Here is a 20,929-nt window from a genome sequence, read left to right on the forward strand (position 1 = left end):
CATGTATCATAATAGGATCCATAGTTAAAGGAATTGTTCTGGGATTTGGGGAATTTGAGAAATTTGACAAGAAGATTGATACCACTCTCATATCTCTATGATAAATATTTAGCCACAGCCAGCAGCTGGTTAGGTTAGCTTAGCTTAGAAACAGGGAACAGGAAACAGATAGCTTCCCCTTTTTACCCTTCAGTTTTTGTACAGATTAAACAAACAAATAAATATAACTAAATTAATGAGATAAAACCTGTTAATTAGTGGGTTTGTAGGTGGATTTTGCTAGCTGCTTCCCAAGTTTTCCGATCTTTGTGCTAAGCTAAGCTTAACAGGCTGCTGCTGGTAGCTTCATATTTAGTGTACAGACATGAAGTGGTATCAGTCTTCTCGTCTAACTCTCGGCAAGAAAAGCAAATAATGGTATTTCCCAAAATGTCGAACTACTCCGTTACCTATAGCATGGATAATATGACCACCCTGCATGACGACCTCCTGCATCCCTGCACTCATTTTTACATTGCACGTTCTCCCTGCACCCTCCCTCCCTGCACCACCCACCCGTTCCCCCTTTCCCTCCCTCCCTCCATTTCCTCCGTTAACAGCGGCAGTAACGAGACTTCGATCTGACCTGTTAGGAAAACCCAGACTAGCCTGCCCTTGTGAGAGGAGGAGTGAAGAACCTGCTGGGTTAGGAGAGGAAAGGAGGAGAGCCAAGAGGATGGGAAAAAAAGAAAAGAAAGCTGAAGACCGACGGGTGCTGCATATTGGGTGAAAGGGAGGAAAAGTGTTCCTCATGCCTGATCTGTCCACCCATCTCTCCTCTCATGTTCCCTCTCTCTCTCTCTTTGGAGAGCAGTATTAATTGCAGACTTTAAGACTGCCTGGGACGGGAAAATAAGCAGAGGTAATGAAAAGATGTAAGAAATAATAAAGGGAACGCTATGTTGGACTGTACCAAGAGAGGATGCAATGGAGCCACGTGTGCCAAAACCACTGTAGGAGAGTGAGGACGGAGAGATGAAGAATTCCCCCAGGATGCATTGCAAGCCCCCAAAAAGAATGTTCCTCTATGGTGGCTATAAGGGGTCGCCCTATCAGTGGAGAAAGTTAGGAAAGCTGGACAACTTACTTTTGGACAACTTCTTTCTCGTGGAGAAAGGCAGATGTATAATCACTGTGCATGAACCCAGACTCAAATACATGCTGGTACATTTGTAGTCCAAAAGGATTTCAAGGACTACAAGTCCCTTAAAACATCAGACATAACCCTGACACATCCTGTTCTCACAGACCTTTGGACACATCCGACGGCGCTATCACACACCAAGTGCTCTTCTTTTTTTCCTTTTTTTTTTTTACTCAAAGAAAGGCTTCCCCAGCCTCTCAATGCAGTGCATTTAGAGTGTAATTAATGTGTAGATATTGTTAAAGGTGAAGAAGAAATCTATTTTGTATTTCAGCTGTAGCGAGGACAAGCATCTAAACTAAAAAATAATTTGCCTGTGTTAAGTTGGGAAAGCTTTCCAATTGAGAAAATCACTCGATATGCTGGTTTAATGCATTCATCCTCAATTGACATCTTAAACACACACACACACACACACACACACACACACACACACACACACACACACAAAACACACATTAACACACATGCTGTATTAGCCTGTAGTGGGCTTTCAGGTGCTGTACCACTCTCAGCAGATTCTGCTTTACAGACACACACACACACACACACACACACCTGCATGCAAGACTGTTATGTTTATTGTGTGCGAGTGACCTAGAATGTCCCGAGTACACTCACACACACAGAACAGTGGCCCTAAATGAACACTAATTATGTAGAACGGAGAGGAATTCCCCCTCTGTTGAAAACGCAGTTTTTCAGTCCAAGCACTATGAACCTGAAGCCTTCTTTTCCAGTGTCCATATTCTGCCTGTTTGTCCAGTGCAACACACTCCTGGTTACCAAAGCTATGAAAAACGGTAAATGTGCACAATAGAGTTGGAGTCATTTAGTTTTTAACTCAGTTTTAGTCCAAAATAGTTGAAAAAAAAGACATTTGTTGGAGTTTTGGTGGTTTAAAGGCACAGCAAAGAATTTGTTATTTTAAGATGTAGCCACTCACTGATGGATTTCATGTTTTTGTTTTTTTTTATTTAAAAATTGACAAATGTGAATCAGTATAAATAAAAAAGTCTGACTTTATTGCTGAATTGAATCTGAATCTGAGTTCAAAGTGAAATGATGCCAACTCTAATGCATTTTGCAGCTAATATAAGGCAACTAAAAGTCTTGTTTACCACTCTCTGAATGCCTTTGTATCATACAACATACTGTACAACCCCAGTGTTTTGCCCTCCTGTAATCAATGCTGTTTATAAATGTCCTTGTTTTTTTTATTGATCCAAGACACTGGAAATGTTTTGTAACATAATGTATATTTATTTTTTATGGTTTTAAGACACTGGAAAGAAAAGATGATTGTGACTGTAAAATTAAAGATGACATGATGAATTTTTAACCATCTTGTGCAGCTCGTTACATGTCTGTTTCCCAGAAGGAAGCGTGGCTAGTCGAAACATGTACACTACTCCAGGAAAATTAGGTTACATCAACTTTTTTGGATCAAATGATGAGTAACAGAAATCGTGACTAACATAATTCCCAGTGGTAGGGGGTAGGTGATTACTTCTGGGTAACGTGTGAAAGAGTGGTGTCAGCTCATTGATGGAAATAAGGACCTACGTGTAAAAAAAAGAAGAGAACTTGTCATTTTTGTGTGTTTTTTAAATGAATCAGTCCAATCACTATCTTGATTGGCTAAAGTCTTTCCAGTTTACGTGCTCCAAATTGGCCTAACTGGCATGATTTAGCATATATTTAGTGAAGTGAGTCAATCAAGACCCATTCTCTGTCTGATGCATGATGCCTGAATGTGCCTTTTGAGTTTTGACAATGCACAAATTTCAAACTTATCCAACCGAAGACACATATTTTGACCACAACGTACAAATGTAAAGAGATTTTATGTGCAAACTTTAATTTAAAAATGCAGTTTAACGACCTTGAAAACCACATTTTTCAATCAGCGTCTTACCCTGAGTGACGGGGTCAAACATTTATGCACAATTTTCTTCTGGACTTAGAACACTTTCGGTTATCTGTATTTTTTGCCAGTACTTATCTCACTGATTTGAAGTGGGCGGGGCTCGAGTGGAGAAAGGTGTCATGTACTTCCGTGCACCAATCAGAATGAACCAATATTTGAATCAGCGTCTGATTTTTGCTCATGTTTCCTGCCCACTGTCAGTTAAACCAGACCATGCCGCACTCTTCTGATGAAGCAGGTTAGCTGAGTTTTTTTTAACTTCAAACCCTGAATAAACAATCCATATGAGGTTTTCGTCAAAACTAAAATTTTTATTGTTCCTTCTTTTTACTCCTTAATATTTAATTTTCTAGAGGAAAAACTAGTTTTTAGGGGCTTTAATGCTGTATATTTTACACAATACAGTCATATTTTCACAGCAGGGAAAGAATAATATTGTGGATAAGAAAGAAAAATGGCGAGGCAGACAAATAGATAGACCTTTGGAATAAATCCAACAAAGACGACAGATTTCAAACAGAGGTGCACCCTGAAGCGCTGTGTATGCTATGGAGATGTTGTCCCTACAAGGTAATGTATGGGGAGAGCAGTCTCACTGTCTCAATCTGCCCTGTGCCCAGTGATCAGAGCCCCACTGACTATCAGCGTGAGGCACATTAGACAATTCAGTAAAGTCACTGTACAGTACGAGTGTGAGAGAAAGCTTAATGGCTGACTGCTCTGCTGTGGAGTTGAACCTAAAACACAAGAGGTATGTGTGTGCATCAGAGTGGGTGGGTGGTTAGAGGTATGGGGGTATCTGTCTGAATGACTGTGTTAATCCTCACAGAACAATGGTGGCAGCCGGTCTTAATAAATCCCCTCACTTTGATCCAACCCTTTGCAGGGCACACACATGCACACATGTACACACACTCTATAATTGCATTACACACACACACCATTGTTCCACAGTAATTCTATTTTTACACGTTTTTCAGTTGAGGGAAGGCCTAAAAAAATTGGAAAAATGATTCACTAAATGACTCAAAGTCCCTGTAAATCATTTTTACAGTCCATAAAGCACATTTGGTAGCTCCAATGCAACATGAGTTTAAGTTTAGTTTATATTGTGTTTTCCATGTAGAAGTATCTTTGCATCTGTAGTAAAGACTATTTAAATGAAATCACTACTACCTATAATGCATTTATTTAGATTTATGTCATTTGAAGCTATTGTTTGACATTTTGTCATTTGACATTTAGCTTAGCATAAAGACAGGAATCATGGAAACAGCAAGCCTGGGAGGCAGACAACCAGAGGTGACTGCAGGAAGTTCCTGCTCCTGGCCAAGAAATACCACACATGAAACTCTTTAAACTGGTTAATTGTTGTTTTTACACTTCAATTTACACACGGATTTAAGAAACAAGATTGAAGGTGCTTTAATTAGTAAGCTTTAAAGGTACAGGTAAGTGGATTTTGTTACCTTTGGACAGGGTACTACTACTGTAGCTGTCTCCTGTCTGTGTGCTAAGCTAAGCTAACCAGCTGCTTCAAAATGTCAAACTACTGTTTTAACGTTGCATTAAAAAAAAGCTTTATTTGTTACTAAAGGAACCTAATTTAGCTTTGTGTTATTTTAGAAGTTGCCTACTTAACAGATACAGTTTCTACATTCTTTCCCACACATATCTTCCTTTAACTTGCCACTGAAGAAACTTTGTTGATCTTAAGAATTAATTGTTCACTGCAAAGCCCGGCACTAAACTTTCCCTTCACATTATTTACATTTTTTCCACAGCTCAGTCCACTTTAAGACCCAACACTTTGCCCTGGCATTCCAAGGTAAGCCGGCTATACGCAGCCCCTCACTTTTATGTTTGTCTGTAGGAATTTGTGTTCAGCCATATGTACCAGATTAGGGGAGATGCATTTAAGTGTCTGTGGATCAAAGAGCTTGGGAGATGTAAAAGGCTGCCAAGGTCACGTAGGACAAGTCGTGGAATCCCTCTCTTTCCATGTGTTCGTACGGGTTTGCTAGGTGTACTCATGTCATTGATGTAATGGGTCTTTGGAGGGTTCGATGCCATGTAAGGGCCTGGAAATGGCAACCATGCCAAGTCTATCACGTGAACACGTACACATACAGCCTGCTGCCACTGGGGTATTGCCAAGTAAATTATTGTGAGCAGGCAGAGTGAAAGGTTAGATGGGAGGGTCAGGTTCCACAAGCCTATTGGGCGCTCAGTTGTTATGGCAACCGAAGCCAGTCCTCCCCTCAGGTGACATAAGGTACAAAGATGAAGTGAGGAGTCGGGGCAGAGGTCAAACTATGACTAGTGGTCGGATTAGTCGTCACAACTGAGATCATTACTCATGTGCATAGTCAGTTTACAGTAACTATTCATTGCATTAACTTCATTACCAGTACTAGGTCGTTCAAAACAGGTGTCATTTTGTCAGGTGGTCTATATTTAACTTTGGAATAAAATCTTCATCTTGAAACCCGAGAAGTCGAGTTGACACAAGTAACTAGTCTCTATCAGAGTGACCCTCTGCCCTCCTCTTTATCTCTGTCCCATCACAGCCAGGCAGACTAAATAATTCAGACTCATCAGAGCCACAGTTGGCATCCTAAAGAAACTGCTGTGCTGAACAGGATGAGGGAGGCGGGAAGAGGACGACTGATCCAATGGTGCCATCTACTGGTGAAGAGTACAAAGCCACACGTAGAGTGTGTGTGAGAGTGTGTTCTTGTACCTCTGCACTGCTGAGGACAGCTGTTGGAAGAAGCAAAGGACTAGAGGAATCCATTAAAGTGAGACTGCGTAACAAAAGAAGCAAGGTTGAATTCATATGTGATAAAAACACACTCAACACACCGGGCTGTAGCTGTTACACCCGTGCTTGGTCTGGTTGGACCAGTATGGTGGCTGACCTTACTGAGCCAGGCTCTTCTTGTGCACTTAAAGATCATTTACAGTACTGTAATTGTCACAGTGCCCACTGCTCATTAAATGTTACAGTTGCCTGTTTCTACATAACATTAAATATTCAATTAAACAAAGTCAAAGTTAGCTATTGCTTGTTTTAGAAAATACTCTCCGTCATCACATTTGACGAAAGTTGGCAAACTCGGTTTGTGGAAATCCGGAATCACCTCCCAACTGCTGCCTGAAAATGGAACTCCAAAAATGAAACTTGTGTAAAATGATCAAAATGAAGCCACTTTGGCAGAATATTTCTTCAAGCCCATTGCCCAAAAAAAAGCTCAACTGCTTCTTTTAGAACTAGTTTAAGGTTAAAAAATAAGTTAAAAAAAACGCACAAAATCCTGTCTTTTAATTAAAAAAAATGGCTGTATGGTAATGTGTGGTAAAAAAAAAAACACTTATTTATATATTTAAAAAAAATAATAATTTGAATTAGCTCAAACTAGCTTACTGTCACTGTGTGTATGGGTTGACACTCAACAGTGTTGTACTTCTGCCCACACCCATCACTGATGCTGAAGCAGTTGTTTTGCCTTGCAAAGTGTCAAGTGGTGATCCTTGATCATAGACACACGTTTAAAAATCCATACTGCAGGTGGGTAACAACATGTTTCCTGTGATTAGAATTAGGCATTGGTATTGGTTATTGTAAGGGTTAGATTTTGTGGATTAGTTGAGAGAACCAGCAGCACTGGCATAATGCTGCACAGACAATGTGGTCAGTGGAAGGTCCTCAGAAATATAGCAATCCAAAAAGTATCTAAACTGATACAAATAATCCATTTTATACAGCTCTCTCAAATAAGTTCATGTACTGAATGAGAATAAAAATAATTATGAATAATATTTCCATTAAAACACATTGAAAGAATCCCTCTTGAAATCACAACTAATCCTTTTTGTTGAAATAAAAGCAAAATGACAACATGCTAGTATTTAATCAACCATCTTATCCAAATGTGTTTTGCATCCGCAGCCTCGTCATCCATCCTCCCCTTCCTCCCAACTGTTCTATAATTGACTCTGAATGCGCTGCCAGTTGCATAAGACACGCGTGGTTGTGCAACCCTCTAGAAAATACTGGTTTGGGATTAAGAGGTTTATTACAGGGTATCTAAATGAGCACAGAGGGAGGATTTGGGAAATCTCAACAGCGGTACTTTTGCTAGAAGACAGCTGAAGAGGATCACAGGGCCAGAAACCTATTGTGTGTGTGTGTGTGTGGTGTGTGTGTGGACGTGTAGGTGTGTGTGTAAAGCATGACTAAGGGGAATCCCGTTTAAAAGAATTAGTCGCCTTGTTTGCAGCACTATCTCTGATGACTGTGCAAACCCTGAGCGGTTTCCCTTGTGGGCTTTACAGTGTTTACACATCAGGGCGTTTCAAATGATGCAGCATCTGCTGCTGAAATAACCTGCAAGAGATAAGAGACCTAAAACACAGAGGCAGAGATCAGCTGAATGATTGAAAGCATGTTAAATGGTTTCAGTGGCAGTTTTCCCCCTTAAAACAATCATGTAATAAGGAATTCTATACTACAAACATTTCCACGATAAGTTGATAAAAAATATCGATAATCTTAATTGAATTTGGGAAAATATGAGTATTCTCACAAAGAACACAATACTTACAATGGACAACCACCCAGTTTGAACAGATATTATGATGGAAACATTTACATAGATGCTAATGTGTAACTAACAGTGAGCTTTATACATGAGATAGTTATAAGATTTATAATATTCTGCCCCCCTGGTGTGTGTAAATGGGGGTGGGCATAAACACCACTCAGTATAATGCAGTTCACCACAAAGCCACCACTAAGTATGGCCTAAAAAATGAATTGAAACACCTCTATGACCCCATGTCAACAAAAATGGAATATAATTATATATATATATATATATATATATATATATATATAAATATAGCTTACTGCATGGCTATTTTACTGAATTACATATGACTGCATGAGTGTAATACAAAATGCTAAATCCCAGTGCAGATTCTGAATTCACCAACTGAGCCTTAAACCAACAATAACTGATTTTCTGGCACTTGGGTGCAGCGGAAACAAGTTGTAAACTTGACACTGACATATTATCTGTCGCCTTTTAAGTTGATGTGGCGAACCTGGCGAGCAGTTGTCTATTTTTATACATCCAGCAGACACACAGCAACAACTAATATTCACTCTCCTTTTAGCTTCACCAGCTCCTGAGCTGCTAAATGTTCACCAGCTAGTCACTTACTTTATCTGTCTGCTGTCTGGTGCTGGACAGGTAGCAGAAAGTAAAACCTAAACAATTCATCTAATTCTTGAAAAATGAATGAATCAAAATCAAAACACACAAACTCATAATTTATTAGATTTATTTACACTGCCAAATGTCTGAATTATACATGAAAGATTGTAATATTGCTGAATAATACTAAAAAATATTTCTAAAGTTTGTCTTATATTGCATTGTACTATTCAGTATACATACTGTGCATACAGTACACAGTACACTATATTGAATGTGACAAACTAAATACTTTCAAACTTACAATTCATTATTGCCTCATGAATGTCTTGATTTCTGAGCATCGATTCAAAGAGACGGTGACAACTTCCTTCCTGCGTGAGGAGCTTCCCAAACCCTGGTGGGTGTAGAAGGTGGGTCAGTGGTCTGCTGGGTCTTCCTGGGATGATTGGCTGGTTGACGTCCACTCTAAGCCGACTGAAAGAAAGGGGCCCGCCGCTCTCCAGCTGCTCCTGTAGTCACCTGACCTTCTTGTCTGGTCGGTATCTTCTCTGTCGTCATGGCAATCCCGGATGTAGAGTCTGGGTTCGGTTGATGCCGTGTGCATAAAGATAAGTAAAATATGCAATCTTTGAATAACAGCTGAGTGAGAGAAGACTTGTCATTAAGTATTAACTTACCATTGTCTGGTATAACCACCTACACCTTATAAAGACAAAAACAGTGTACCGCATAACAGAGTACGATTAATAATCACATTAAATACGTGAAATTAAAATAACAAGCATGGCTGCCATCAGTGTGTGTGTGTGTGAGTGTGTGTGTGTGTGTGTGTGTGTGTGTGTGTGTGTGTGTGTGTGTGTGTGTGTGTGTGTGTGTAAATGGGTTGAAGAGACACACATTAAGGTGCTTGAAACAAAAATTTTTCCAACCCTGCCGATGCGTGGAAAGATTACCTGGGGCCTCACCGGCCCTACCAGATAGGAAGGTTTCAGCTTTCCTGCAGCAAACAGAGCTCTGAGTCCTAATCAGAGTCACTGTCATCAGCCCACGTCTGGTACTGAAAACCACCCAGCTGGAACCTCCTGGATCCGAGGCCTGAAGTCGAGAGAGCTGAGTCTTCGTGGTCATCCTCACAGTTCCACCACTGCCTCTTCGTACTTACCTGCTCCTCCCTGCTCCTCATTCTTTTTCGGGCGGTTCCACTCGCTGCCCAGGAAGCTCTGGCAGGGGCCTGACAGTCAGCTGCTGGGAGCAGCAACAGGAGCGGCGATGGGAGGACCAGCGGGAACAGGAGGATGCTCTTGTCTCCATCCCTGCCCAAAACGCTCTGGTTGGAACGGCAACACGAGGGGGGAGCGAGGTCTGAAGACATCATCATCATCGCCATCTTCTACATCCTCTTCATCCTCATACATGGACTCATACCCAGAATCCTCGCTGACCGACCAGCCGTCAGAATCTTTAGCGTCTTCATCCTCCTCCTCGTCGGTCTCCATTGGTTGATCGTCCTCCTCGAACTCAACCGGGGGGATGCCCTAACGCTCGTCTGAGGGGGAAAAAAAGTGAAAGCAAATTTAAATGTATCTGTATCTCTCATAAATATCATATGGAATTAAACAAACAGAAATCCAAGTAAAAGTTCGAAAAAAATTAGCATTTCTGGATAAAAACGTCACAAACAATGTATGTGAGTATGTAATGCTCTTTGCTTGTTTCAGTGGTGTTTTTGAGGTCTCCATGGTGCACAAATGAAATATATTTTTTAGCATTTTAGTTGCCATCTTTTTTGTGTGTGTATAATTTTGATACAAAATGTGGACAATTTGATCCCCTCAAACCAAAATAACAGTGTTTTCAAATCACTACACTCATTGTTAACACACTCCACACCTCTCCCGGGATATTTAAGACATTCTGTCCGTCAAACAATCATTTTACACAGAGAAATAGTCGAGTAAAAGTCTGCTTTCACCAGATCTGCGTTTTTCCGACAGGCCCAATACTATAAAACTTTAAATTCAATAAGTTACACCGATATTCACACTGATAAAGCGTTTAAAGGGTTTTAAGGGGATGAATCAATGAATCAGTCAAGTAAAATCAATTTCAAAGTTGTCTCACCTGCTCGGTTGTCCAGCTCAGGGCCGACTCCCATCAGCAACTGTCCGTTGATCAGTGGTCCACTGAGGGTCATTTCCAGCCTCCTCGGTTTTCCACAATAATCCAGAGATCCAATAGTTTGGTTGTTGCAACAATATCCGTGTTCCATTAGATTATTCCTCTAAGAGAGTTATCTTCCTCAGGTTTTTCCACAGGGTTTGCAACAGGTCAACTCGTGTCAAAGGCCAAGTTAAAAGAGAGAAATCAAAAAGTTCTGCAGCATTTATACAGGACCTGGGTCAGGTGATCATTCTGTTTCTATGACATTTACTGACGCTCCTGCCTGAGTAAATATATTTTCATTTTATTCATACTTGTATTTTTATTTTCCAATGATTTGTTTGCAGTCATTTGTTTTCCTTTTATTATTGTACAGCTGCTGTGTAGCAACATGGAAACCATTAGTTATAATTACATTGTGAATCTAATTCAACCTGTTTCAGTCATATTTATTATATAAACTGTCCAACTTTAGTGTCCACATGTTGATGAGCTGTGATCATCCATTCCTCCCACTGACTGTCAGTAGAGACAGCCTCCTTCAGCACCTGATGGGTCCATAATGATAAAACCCACACAGCATGGTCACTGTAGTCCACTATGTTATTATGGCCATCACATGCCTGTAGTAGTGCAGAGTTACTTGAGCTCAGTGGGTCCTTATTAACTCCTACACCATCAACATACTGATTTTAAAAACTCATTTGTGTTGTATTTTTTTTTACTGTGAGTCTCTGACCTCTAACTTCTAGTTTTGGGGTTATGATTTGATACTTAAAACATTTTAGTTTTTAGTGTGCTGGGTTTATCAATTTTAATGCCAAAACATACTTTCACATAGATTTAGATGCAGTAGTTTAATGCTTTAGTGTTTGCAAGTGCAGCTGGAATAATCAGGCTTTAACCAAAGTGTAACTCTAATGTAAACAGGCTCACTCCACCTTCCTCAGTGCTAAATGACCAGCTGCTGACATTGGCTTCATATTTAATGGACAGACTGAAGTGGTACTTTTACATTAGCAATAGGTTACATGGTTACTTTTATCTGACAGGGGTTGCTCTACCTTTATATAGCTGCTTTCAGAAACAGTTAAGAAAGACTGATGTTTCTTTGTCCACCTCTCTGTCCCTCCTGCCCGCCGCGTCACCATGGGGAGTAGGGCTTTCAGCCACTCTGCCCCCCGACTCTGGAACTCACTTCCACCGGACATCAGGAACCTAGACTCTCTCCCCCTCTTCAAATCAAGACTAAAAACTCACCTATTCAGAACTGCATACTCCACTTAACTCTCTACATTGTATTTTTCCTGTCTGGTTCTTATTTCTTACAGTTTTTTATTTTTATGTATTGTATGGTGTTCCTCGAGTGGCCAGAGAGGCGCCTTTAAATAAAATGTATTATTATTAAAATGTATTACTACAATAGACCTTTTTCATGGCAGCCATTTTGACATGAAATATTAGGGTAAACACAGTTGTTGATCACCAATCATACTAATTAAGGTTCTGTTCCATTCAGGTCAAAGAGAGCAGGGTACTGTTATTGTGCATGTTGTGCTCACTGGAAAGGTTCTGCTACACTAAATGGAATGGAACCTTAATTAGTATAATTGGTAACCCATGTGTTTACCCTACTATTTAATGTCAAAATGGCTGCTGTGAAAAAGGTCTATCGTGCAAGAGTGCTTTAAAGACACAATGGCTCTGTGTCTACCTGCCAGAGCATAGTATTCTTTAGATAGCAGGCTGCATTATATATTAATGTGAAATCATAGCTTATTACTCTAATGAGGGGTAACAAAGGATTGCCTATATTTTAGCTTGAGTCAGGTTCTTCACAGTGTTCTTGCTGCTCGGTAATGCAAACCACTGTACAGGAATTATCTATAAATTGAGGACTATAAATATCCCATTTCTGATCTCCAAAGATCTGCAGAAAGTACTCATGGAAATAGCTCTCTCTCAGTGCCTCACACATTTGCCTAGGCAAATGTGAAGGTTTAGCCTCTCTTTATCAGCCATTGAGCTTTCAGTAGCAGCAAACATGGACTTCTCATCAACAGAAGCTACGCTTAGGAGACGGTAAGACACAGCTTTTTAAAAAACTTTTTCTGCCTGTTTCAGCTTTTAAATGCATGAAGCAACCAAGAAACCATGATGAAAAAAATATGGTAACACTTGGAAGTCTGATCCACTTTCATGCTAACGTGTTGAATTCTTATGTAGGCTGCTCAGAGACCGTATGTTTGTGGTGAGGAGGTGGTGGCAACACGGCAGCCGCAGGACAAATAAGGCCAAAGCTCTAGTGAGGACAAGACTACACTGATCCTCACTGGCCTCATTGGTAGTCTGACTGCAGACATAGAAAGTACTTGTGATTACGTCCCCGTAATCTATGGTCTCATCTCAGGGGTCAGGAGTCAGTTGACTCCTGTTTCTGTTTCTGTCTCTCTCTCTCACTTTCTATCCATTTCAACCCTCGGTCCTTCAAACCCCTCTTCTCCTTTGTCCATTTGATTACAAATTCATTCACAGTGTAAGTGCAGCGACAAGAGGACTGCCAGAGGAACCTGTTAACTCGAGACCACTTCAGCACGCGATTGTTGAAATAGGGGGATAACTGGGACTTCAGCGAAGACTCCTAACTTGGATTCTGTTACATGAAGACTCTCCAAGAAGAATCTCACAGACGTAAAAAAACAAACATGCAGAGGTTGGTGCTTCAAAAACTAGTTTTTTTGGGTTCTGAATTTTATTTTTAGGATGTGTGGAAAGTACTTTATTTGCAGGAATAATGCTGCTCAAGCTCAAGTTGCCATTCAGCCTACATGAACTCACTGACTTATTTTAGACAATAACTCACAGTAGGCTTTACAAGAGGTCAAACACAGAGCGACCTATAGCGAGAGATGGTAGAGGAACCCACCTTTAAACTTTAAACAAATACTTATCCAATAATTTAGACTAACATAAATAATTATTTATGATTAGATTAGGTAGATAGGTTATGAGATCATTATGAGTGGTGGAAATGATGGTTCTTCTAAAACAGAAATAATCTGGTGCAAAAATTGACCTATTAGTAAGTAATAGGCCTGTCAGAGTAAGGGCAATTGAGGACAATAGGGTCATTGCATCGGGTCTTTCCCTTTGTCTTTTTTTCTTGGAATTTGGGGGTGTTTAACCTTGGTTAAAAATTTACGCATTTTTAGGCTACTTTCAGTATTTGTAGACCCTGTATTTTTCCTCTAGGCGTGTATTTTTTCTCTAGTATTTTTTCCACACAAATTTTATTGTGGAGAGGGCTTTGAAACAGCATTTAGGCTGGCAAATAATATGTTAACACTTTTATTTACCGGATCTGTTATATCCCTATACATTTCTTGGATGTTTCCTGGAAGGAATTATGTAATCTGGTACTAGTTACAGAAAGAAGACAATTTTTACATTTTGTTTACTAGTGATCTCAGTATTTCTGGCTACGGCCCTGATCACAGCACAACTATTAGGAAAATATTTTAGAATTTGCATTTAAAACAAATGAGAAATTATTCAAGCAAGGTGTAGTGCATGGTATACGTGTATACCTATTTATTTTTCAGTCTGCATTAGGTATACCCACTTCTAAAACCCCTCTGCAGTGTTCTGCAAGCTGATTTTTTAAATCCTAGGATGGCGAAGGTATGACTGTCCATTTCTCATGAGTGGATAAGGAATAAAGAATAGTCAAAATCCATCCTTTAATGTTAATTTCACAATGATCAATACTACCTCAAGTCAAGCAGCAGAAGTTAAGTGACAATGTGCAAATGCTACTTATACTACCCATTTTAGGGTAAACAAAATATACAAGTTTATCCTTTATCTAAAAATAATTTGATCCATAAATAAAGTAAAATCAGTAAGAATATTACAGGAATAGCATTATTTGTCTTTTGGGGGTTTGATTTACCACAAGGCTTAATTACATTACATTAAGGCCATTGTTCACCCACCTGTTTCATAATTTAACACTACATGACAGCGGCGGCCACAGGGCGGTGGTAAGGAGGGGTGTTTCCTGCTCGCTGTCTCTGGAGCATCCGCCACCACTCACGGCCCCTTTAAGAAAGCAGCGCCGAACACTGACGATATTTCCTCGGCCCAGTTCCCCTGCCCGTTTCTGCGAAATCAACAAGAGACGAAGGCAGGCTGGTATCTGCAAGCTCCGGGCCAACAGCTCTCCCCCGACCGAGAGGGACGCAACTGGTATCATATTTTATTGTTCAGTGTCTGTCTGCCTGTGTAACCGCTCAGCACTCAGCAGGAGACGACATTTAGCTAGTCGGTGCACAGGGAAACAAGCGGATATTGTTGAGATGGATGGATCAAGTGAGCGGTTTTCGCCGTGAGACTGGCGCTAATTTGGACGTCCCCTGAGCAGCAGGTGTACTGAAGGATAAAGCAGAGGACTCAAGGGAATCTCAGTGTTCATGAAACTTTGCTACGATTTACGTGCTGGGTAAGAAGACTTTTCTCTTTTAAACGTTCCGTAAAATGTCTATTGTTAAAGGAAATTAAAAAAAAAAAAGGTGTTTTAATGTTAAGCCCCCTGCCAGACTGTCTCTCCTTTCGGGGTCACCCAGAATGCGAATGATTTGGTTTTCACGTTGTGTCTCTCAATGTTGCAGATAAAAAAATAAAAATAAAAATGTCCGACCGTTGGAGGTTTATTGAAACCGTTAACTCGAGGCCCCTAACGTCAAACTCCAACGTTTAAATTTAATTCTCTCGCTGACTCAACCGCTCAAACGTAACGGACATATTTGTATTCAACAATGCGGTTCGGTTCAGCTAACGTTAAACTGTGCCGTCGTTGAATGTTGAATGGAGTCGTCAACGCCAAAGTGTTCAGTGTTTCAAAGAAATAACGTCCATTGCTGCTTTTTTTCCCCGACCGCTTCGGGGTTTCTCTGTGTTACACCCCCCTACCACTGAATCATGATATAGCCTAGCTTAGTTTGTGTTCACGTTTTTTAATGAATTTGGAGCAGCCGTTGATTCAGTGCTTCATTCATGCCTTTCCACTATAAAAAAAATAAACTCGCAGACATGACCTGAAATCTATCACAGACAGCGGTAACTAAAGCTTGTTTTAGGTTAATTTTTTTTTGGTCAAAGTTACATAATGTACCTGAGAGTGCATAATGATTTGAAAAGTGCTGGTGTGGTGTGTTCACTGACAGCAGGAAGCTTAGGCATCTGAGGTGTGAGAGAGCTGTTTTAAAAAAAGGTGCTTCTGTCAAACCCAAGATTAACTTCCCAAATATTTTCTATAATTTCCCATTCATGTCAGTGTTTCCTGCCCTGAAGTGATCCCACCTTGTTCCACCCACACAGAGATCATCCTGGGTTATACTATGACCTGAGGTTCAGATTGACCAGTTGTTAAGGAAGTATTGATTGTTTCTATCCTTGTTTATGTAACTGCGTGGTGAAATAATAGGACCAGAGTAGGAGGGATGCTGGCAGTGAGTGCGAGGGCAGGATTAGAAGGTAACAAAGTAGTTTCATGCTGTCTCTCCAAGCTTATGCTTAATTTTCATCGCAGCGTGTGAGTTGATGTCACCTCGCCAACTGTGGTGTGACTGTGCCCTAAACCAGGAGGCCGCTAAATTCATGTTATCCTTTTCAAAACACTCATGTTTGCTAATATCAGTGAACTGCGTGATCCAGCCTTGAATGCACCACAAGGGCATACTGTAATGTGGGCCACTGTTCCTGCCTTCACAAGATAATTACGAGCTGAAGTGTTGCGATGTACTTTGACATTTTTAAAAAATGCCCAGGGAAATTGGCTACCTTTTGATTGTGTACTCTTTCTCTTTAGCCTCAAAACAAAGCTGAAATGTAGAAAACGGGAGAAGTGGGGACAACTGAGCGTTTTTGTTGTCGTAATTTGCACATCAGTGGTGTGTGTATAACAACATGAATGCCAAAGGCATCATGCACATGACTTACTTTGAAAACACAGATGCATACCATTCAAATGCTACACTGACCAAAAAAACCTTAACACGATGTTGGCTTTTAAAAATGCATGTCATAATAACTGACTTTTGTTTTTGTTCAGCCATCTACACGTTGCCCAGAGGGTTGCATTAGTGGGTTGGATAAAAGTCTCCTAGTTCCTACCATTCATTTATTATTCTTGTGTCCACATTTGTTGACTTGGACTCTGCTGAGACCCTTGTTTAGCCTCCAACTCAGAACAGAGCAGAATGTTTGTAATAGGTCTAATTAGGGTTCATCATATCTGAACTCTCCTCCCTTCCTCCAACTCCACCCCCAGGGTTGACATCAAATGAAAGTAAGAGCCTTGATGAAAACATTTACAATAACAATGCAGCCTGAGACTGTGTTCCTTCTTAATGAGAACATGGATACTCAGTAGCTACTTCTATCAGGCATTATTGTTTTGTCCTTTAAGTTAGAATGGCACCTAGACCTGGCAGCATACTTTGTTTCATGAGACCGTTATTATTCAGCATGGCAGTAGTCTGATGTTGGTTTTTTTCCCCCCCTCTGGCCATCTGTTGCCTGTCACTTCATTATGAATGCAGGAAAGTGAGCTAAACAAAAGTTGGAACATTCTGGTCAATGCTGGCAGATGAGCTTTTTAAAGGTAATTTCTTTCTCTGTCTTATGAACCCCTGTAGAAGTTGAGATTAGCTCTAAAGGTGAGTCTCTTTCTGTACTGGGCCTTGTTTCTACAGAAACCAAGCACCGTGGCTGTTGATGATGATGATGATGATGACAGGATGGCCATATGTGGTTTTATGCATGTTAAAACGTTTGCGTGAGAGCACCTGTAGAAGGAAACTGGGGTTTGCATCAGTCACGGAAGCGAAACCCAACACTGAGGCATTTCCATCTAACAAGCAGTTATTGTCAAACTTTCTCTCTGAAACCTGACTGCCTAATGTCCCAGAAAATACTCTTGCACAGAAAGTGGCCTACTTGTGTGAGTGCTCTAGCTTGTATTGTACTCAGCAGCAGGTGGTTGTTTCCATGCCCCCCCCCCTTTGCTTTCATGCTTGGTTGATGGGCAACAGTTATATAGGGTGTAATTGCAGAAAGAGCTACTCACATCTCATTTGGCTCTACTGTGCCATTATCCTCTTTATAGATATATATACATAGATAGGCAGGGGGCGATGGTAAGCCCATGCACCTGAATAGTTATTAAAGTAAGATGAGTGTGTTGGTATACAGCTGAGAACACGCAGGTTTATGAGCCTACCACTCAGTCTACACTTTAAGCCAAAACAAATTGATACTCGGATTAAAGTAGCCATATCATGATCCTTCTGCCTAAAAGAATGTGATGACTGTAATAGCACTCATAAAAAATGCATTATTATGGTTACCAACAAGGATGTTTATCTGAAAACGTTGCATGCTATACTTGCAATCTTGGCTTGCGATCAGTCTACTGTGGTGAAAACCCAGGGGCTGCTCAGCAACAGTGAGACGATGCTAACACCAATAGGAAAAGCAATAAGACCATTTATTGATAACTTGGCAAAAAGTTACCCATTTTAAGCAACAGTTGCAAACATACACTGATTCTAACAACTTTTAAAATGTGACTATGTTCTGGTTTTGTAAGTAGGGCAAAGGGCATTATTGGACTGCCTCTCACAGCCTGATAGCCACGAATGACTCTGATTGGCTCTTGCAGTGAGTGTGACTCGTGTGACCAAGAGTAACCTCAAGCCACTACGTGTCATTAGCAGAAGATTACTCTGATGAGCATAAGCATACATACACACATACAGTTATTTAGGCTTGTAAAACGGACACACACTGGGCTTGTAAAGCTACTCACCCTTAACTAATGTATGCAGAAATAAACAAACACTGTCCACCTGTGTGAGTGTGTGTGCATGTGTGTGTGCCCGTACCATTTGGCTCCCTTGTTGTTATGTTTTATTACTGCACCAGCCTCTCCTCTAGCTGTGTATTAGCAATGACTTATGGTTAGGTAAAGGTAGATGGAGGTGTCCTTGTGTTTGTACATAATTGAAATGTATTATGAGGCCTGTTTGTGTGTATCCCTACAGTAACATTCACATAGTGATCAGACCTTGAGCTAAAGCCCTGTCGTTGTCGTTGTCGTTGTCGTCGTCCTCCTCCTCCTCCTCCTGTCCTCTTTTCATCTTTTCATCCTCCTATTTAAGATGGTGTTGTGGTAGAAACTGCCTCTGGACCAAAGAAAGGAATGCTTAAAAAGGAAATAAAGGAGAGGTAGTCTGAAGAATACCGCAGTGAATGGAGGCGAGAAATAGCATGGGAACAAGTAATGTGTGCTCTTAAATACAGGCTTAGTTAATACAAATCATGGCTGTGTTTCATAAATATTAGCATTTACAGACTGAATGGAGAGTGATTTGTTTATTCCATTTTTCAGTGGAACTCATTGTGAACTCAAATGTCAATTTCTGGGGGGGTTTTCGAAATGGTAAATTTGAATCTGATGCTTTCATTAGTCACCATTGTTGAGGCTTGATTTTATTGTAAGTAACTGTAGTTTGAGCTGACCAGAGCCTCACTGAGCTGTAGCATCGAGCCGGCTGTGTGTGGAAGAATCAGGTGGTTATTGTGAGAACAGATTTCATTGTGACAGGTGTCTCGACGAGGGAGGGAAGTGTTCACCCCTAGGTGAGGAAAGATTACCAGTCACCTCTGTATTTTCCACTTGTATGTGCCCATGTAGGTGGGTTTTCTACGTAACGGAAAAAAAACATGTTTCTTAAATATAAGTTAATTGATAACAATCATCCGCTGCTATAATGCCCATCTGTCTGTCTGATTGTCTCTGGGTACATCTCTGTTTTAGTCCCTGCTACTAAGGATGTGAGGGGCAAATGATGCGAAGAAAGCAGAAGGGAGTAAACAGATTTTAGATAAAGTGAGATGTCCTTGCCTTTCAGGCGTCATATGAAACGACGTCAGTCTCTGATGATTGCAGCAGAGATAGATCATTTGTCAGTTGGCGTCAACAAATCTGTAGAATCTTTGGATACCTTGGATTTAGTATTTGCACAGATAATGTGATGCACTTTCCAGTTAATAATAAGGGTGAACAGTTACCACTGCCAGCCAGTGCTATTACTTATTTATTTTCTTTATTTTTTTTCATTATTGATGTCCTCCCACATGGCAAAACAGAATGTGAAATATACATCAGTGTGTGTTTCTCCTTACAATTGTTCTTCGTGCATTCATTTATTGATATTCTCCTTGTAAGTGCATTACCTAACAATCAGAATAATGTGTACAATGTGTATATATATCATATCAAAATACAGTTGCAGCCAAAGGTTTACATACACTTGTTACTGACATGACAAATAATATAATTATTTCTGCAGCTGTTATTTTTTCAGTTACAGAATGATTGGAAAACATGCTTCCTTTTTCACAAGAAAAGCATTCATAAATGGGGTTTCTTTAAATAGTCATTAAGTCATTGTGTATCTTAAGATATCTTTTATCTAAATGTAATAGGTCAAGAATACACTTACAGCACAGCTAGTATTTGGTTGCCCGTCAATTAAATCAGCCACTTTCGGTATCCATCAACAACCTGGAAGACTCCTGTTTGGATCTCTTCTTGGCAACCAAACTGGTTTTCTTGCATGGATGTTTCAGGGCTGTCTACATACTTTCAGTGGGATTCAAGCTTGACTTTAGCTTGATTAAGATATCCCAAAACCACCTTTGATGTTTCATTTGGGTCATTGTCCTATTGGAACACCCGTTGAGAAAACCAAGCTGGTAGGGCTAGGCATTGAGACAGCTAGGTTGCTGGCTCAGTCTTCTGAGCTTTTAGAAATGGAGTGAGTAAGCAAATTAGACTAGCGTTAAGTCCGGCAACAAGCAAGACAGCGTATTAGTTAGCCAATCATTCATAAAAAAAACAGTCAGACAGCTCATCAGTCAGATAACCATCCTTGCAGTGTGACAGCTGATCATCCAGTCAAGCAGATTAAGTGATCTCTCAGGATTACATCACGAAGAACTACACTTTATCCCTTCCCAAATGACAAGTCACAGCAGTCAAAAAGCAACAGCGTCATGTTGACTACACTTTCTGTGGTTCTGTGCTGCTGGAAGGAATGACGGATTGTTGTGACAATATTTTGACACAGTGCATTCGGTCAAATCAGGAATGACCTTCTCGTACAGTAGTACTACAAGGGATTCTCACTGTTGTTTCATTCAGTGAGCAAGTCTCATTCAAAGGAAGGACTTAATGGAGGTGGTGGCTAGAAAGTCAACACTCCGGGCGCAGTCAGGGTTTAATAGGCTGTGGACATTTGTGGACTGGAAGCAGCATCAGTTTGCTTGCAGATGCTTTGCCAGTAACAATTTAGCACCTGTGGT

General features: G+C 40.4%; 2 protein-coding genes and 1 long non-coding RNA gene across 15 annotated transcripts in view; 2 read left to right on the forward strand and 1 right to left on the reverse strand.

The window, feature by feature from the left end:
• Positions 1–2,525, forward strand: part of celsr1a (cadherin EGF LAG seven-pass G-type receptor 1a) — an 89,936-nt gene extending 87,411 nt beyond the window's left edge. For 8 of the 11 annotated variants that reach the window (XM_051391791.1, XM_051391796.1, XM_051391792.1 and 5 more), the window contains one exon: positions 633–2,525. In XM_051391791.1, coding sequence (XP_051247751.1) covers positions 633–660 — 28 coding nt within the window. In that variant the 3' untranslated portion in view covers positions 661–2,525. Of the gene's footprint in view, positions 1–599 lie in introns of all 11 variants that reach the window. The other 3 variants (XM_051391799.1, XM_051391800.1, XM_051391793.1) reach the window with 1 other exon arrangement.
• A 5,920-nt stretch (positions 2,526–8,445) lies between these two features.
• LOC127358660 (uncharacterized) lies at positions 8,446–11,901 on the reverse strand. Its single transcript, XR_007882494.1, has 2 exons — positions 10,460–11,901; positions 8,446–9,884 (listed from the first exon to the last, which is right to left on the reverse strand). It is a non-coding gene; the product is annotated as an uncharacterized LOC127358660 (long non-coding RNA).
• A 2,672-nt stretch (positions 11,902–14,573) lies between these two features.
• gramd4a (GRAM domain containing 4a) overlaps positions 14,574–20,929 on the forward strand; it is a 46,231-nt gene continuing 39,875 nt past the window's right edge. For 2 of the 3 annotated variants that reach the window (XR_007882484.1, XM_051391868.1), the window contains exon 1: positions 14,577–14,999. Coding sequence is in view for 2 of the 3 variants with exons in the window: in XM_051391868.1 (XP_051247828.1) it covers positions 14,971–14,999 (29 nt within the window). In the remaining variant the exon portion in view is untranslated. Of the gene's footprint in view, positions 15,000–20,929 lie in introns of all 3 variants that reach the window. The other variant, XM_051391869.1, reaches the window with a different exon arrangement.

The sequence above is a fragment of the Dicentrarchus labrax genome, unplaced genomic scaffold, assembly GCF_905237075.1.
Source record: "Dicentrarchus labrax unplaced genomic scaffold, dlabrax2021, whole genome shotgun sequence".
Classification (NCBI taxonomy): Eukaryota; Metazoa; Chordata; class Actinopteri; family Moronidae; genus Dicentrarchus; species Dicentrarchus labrax.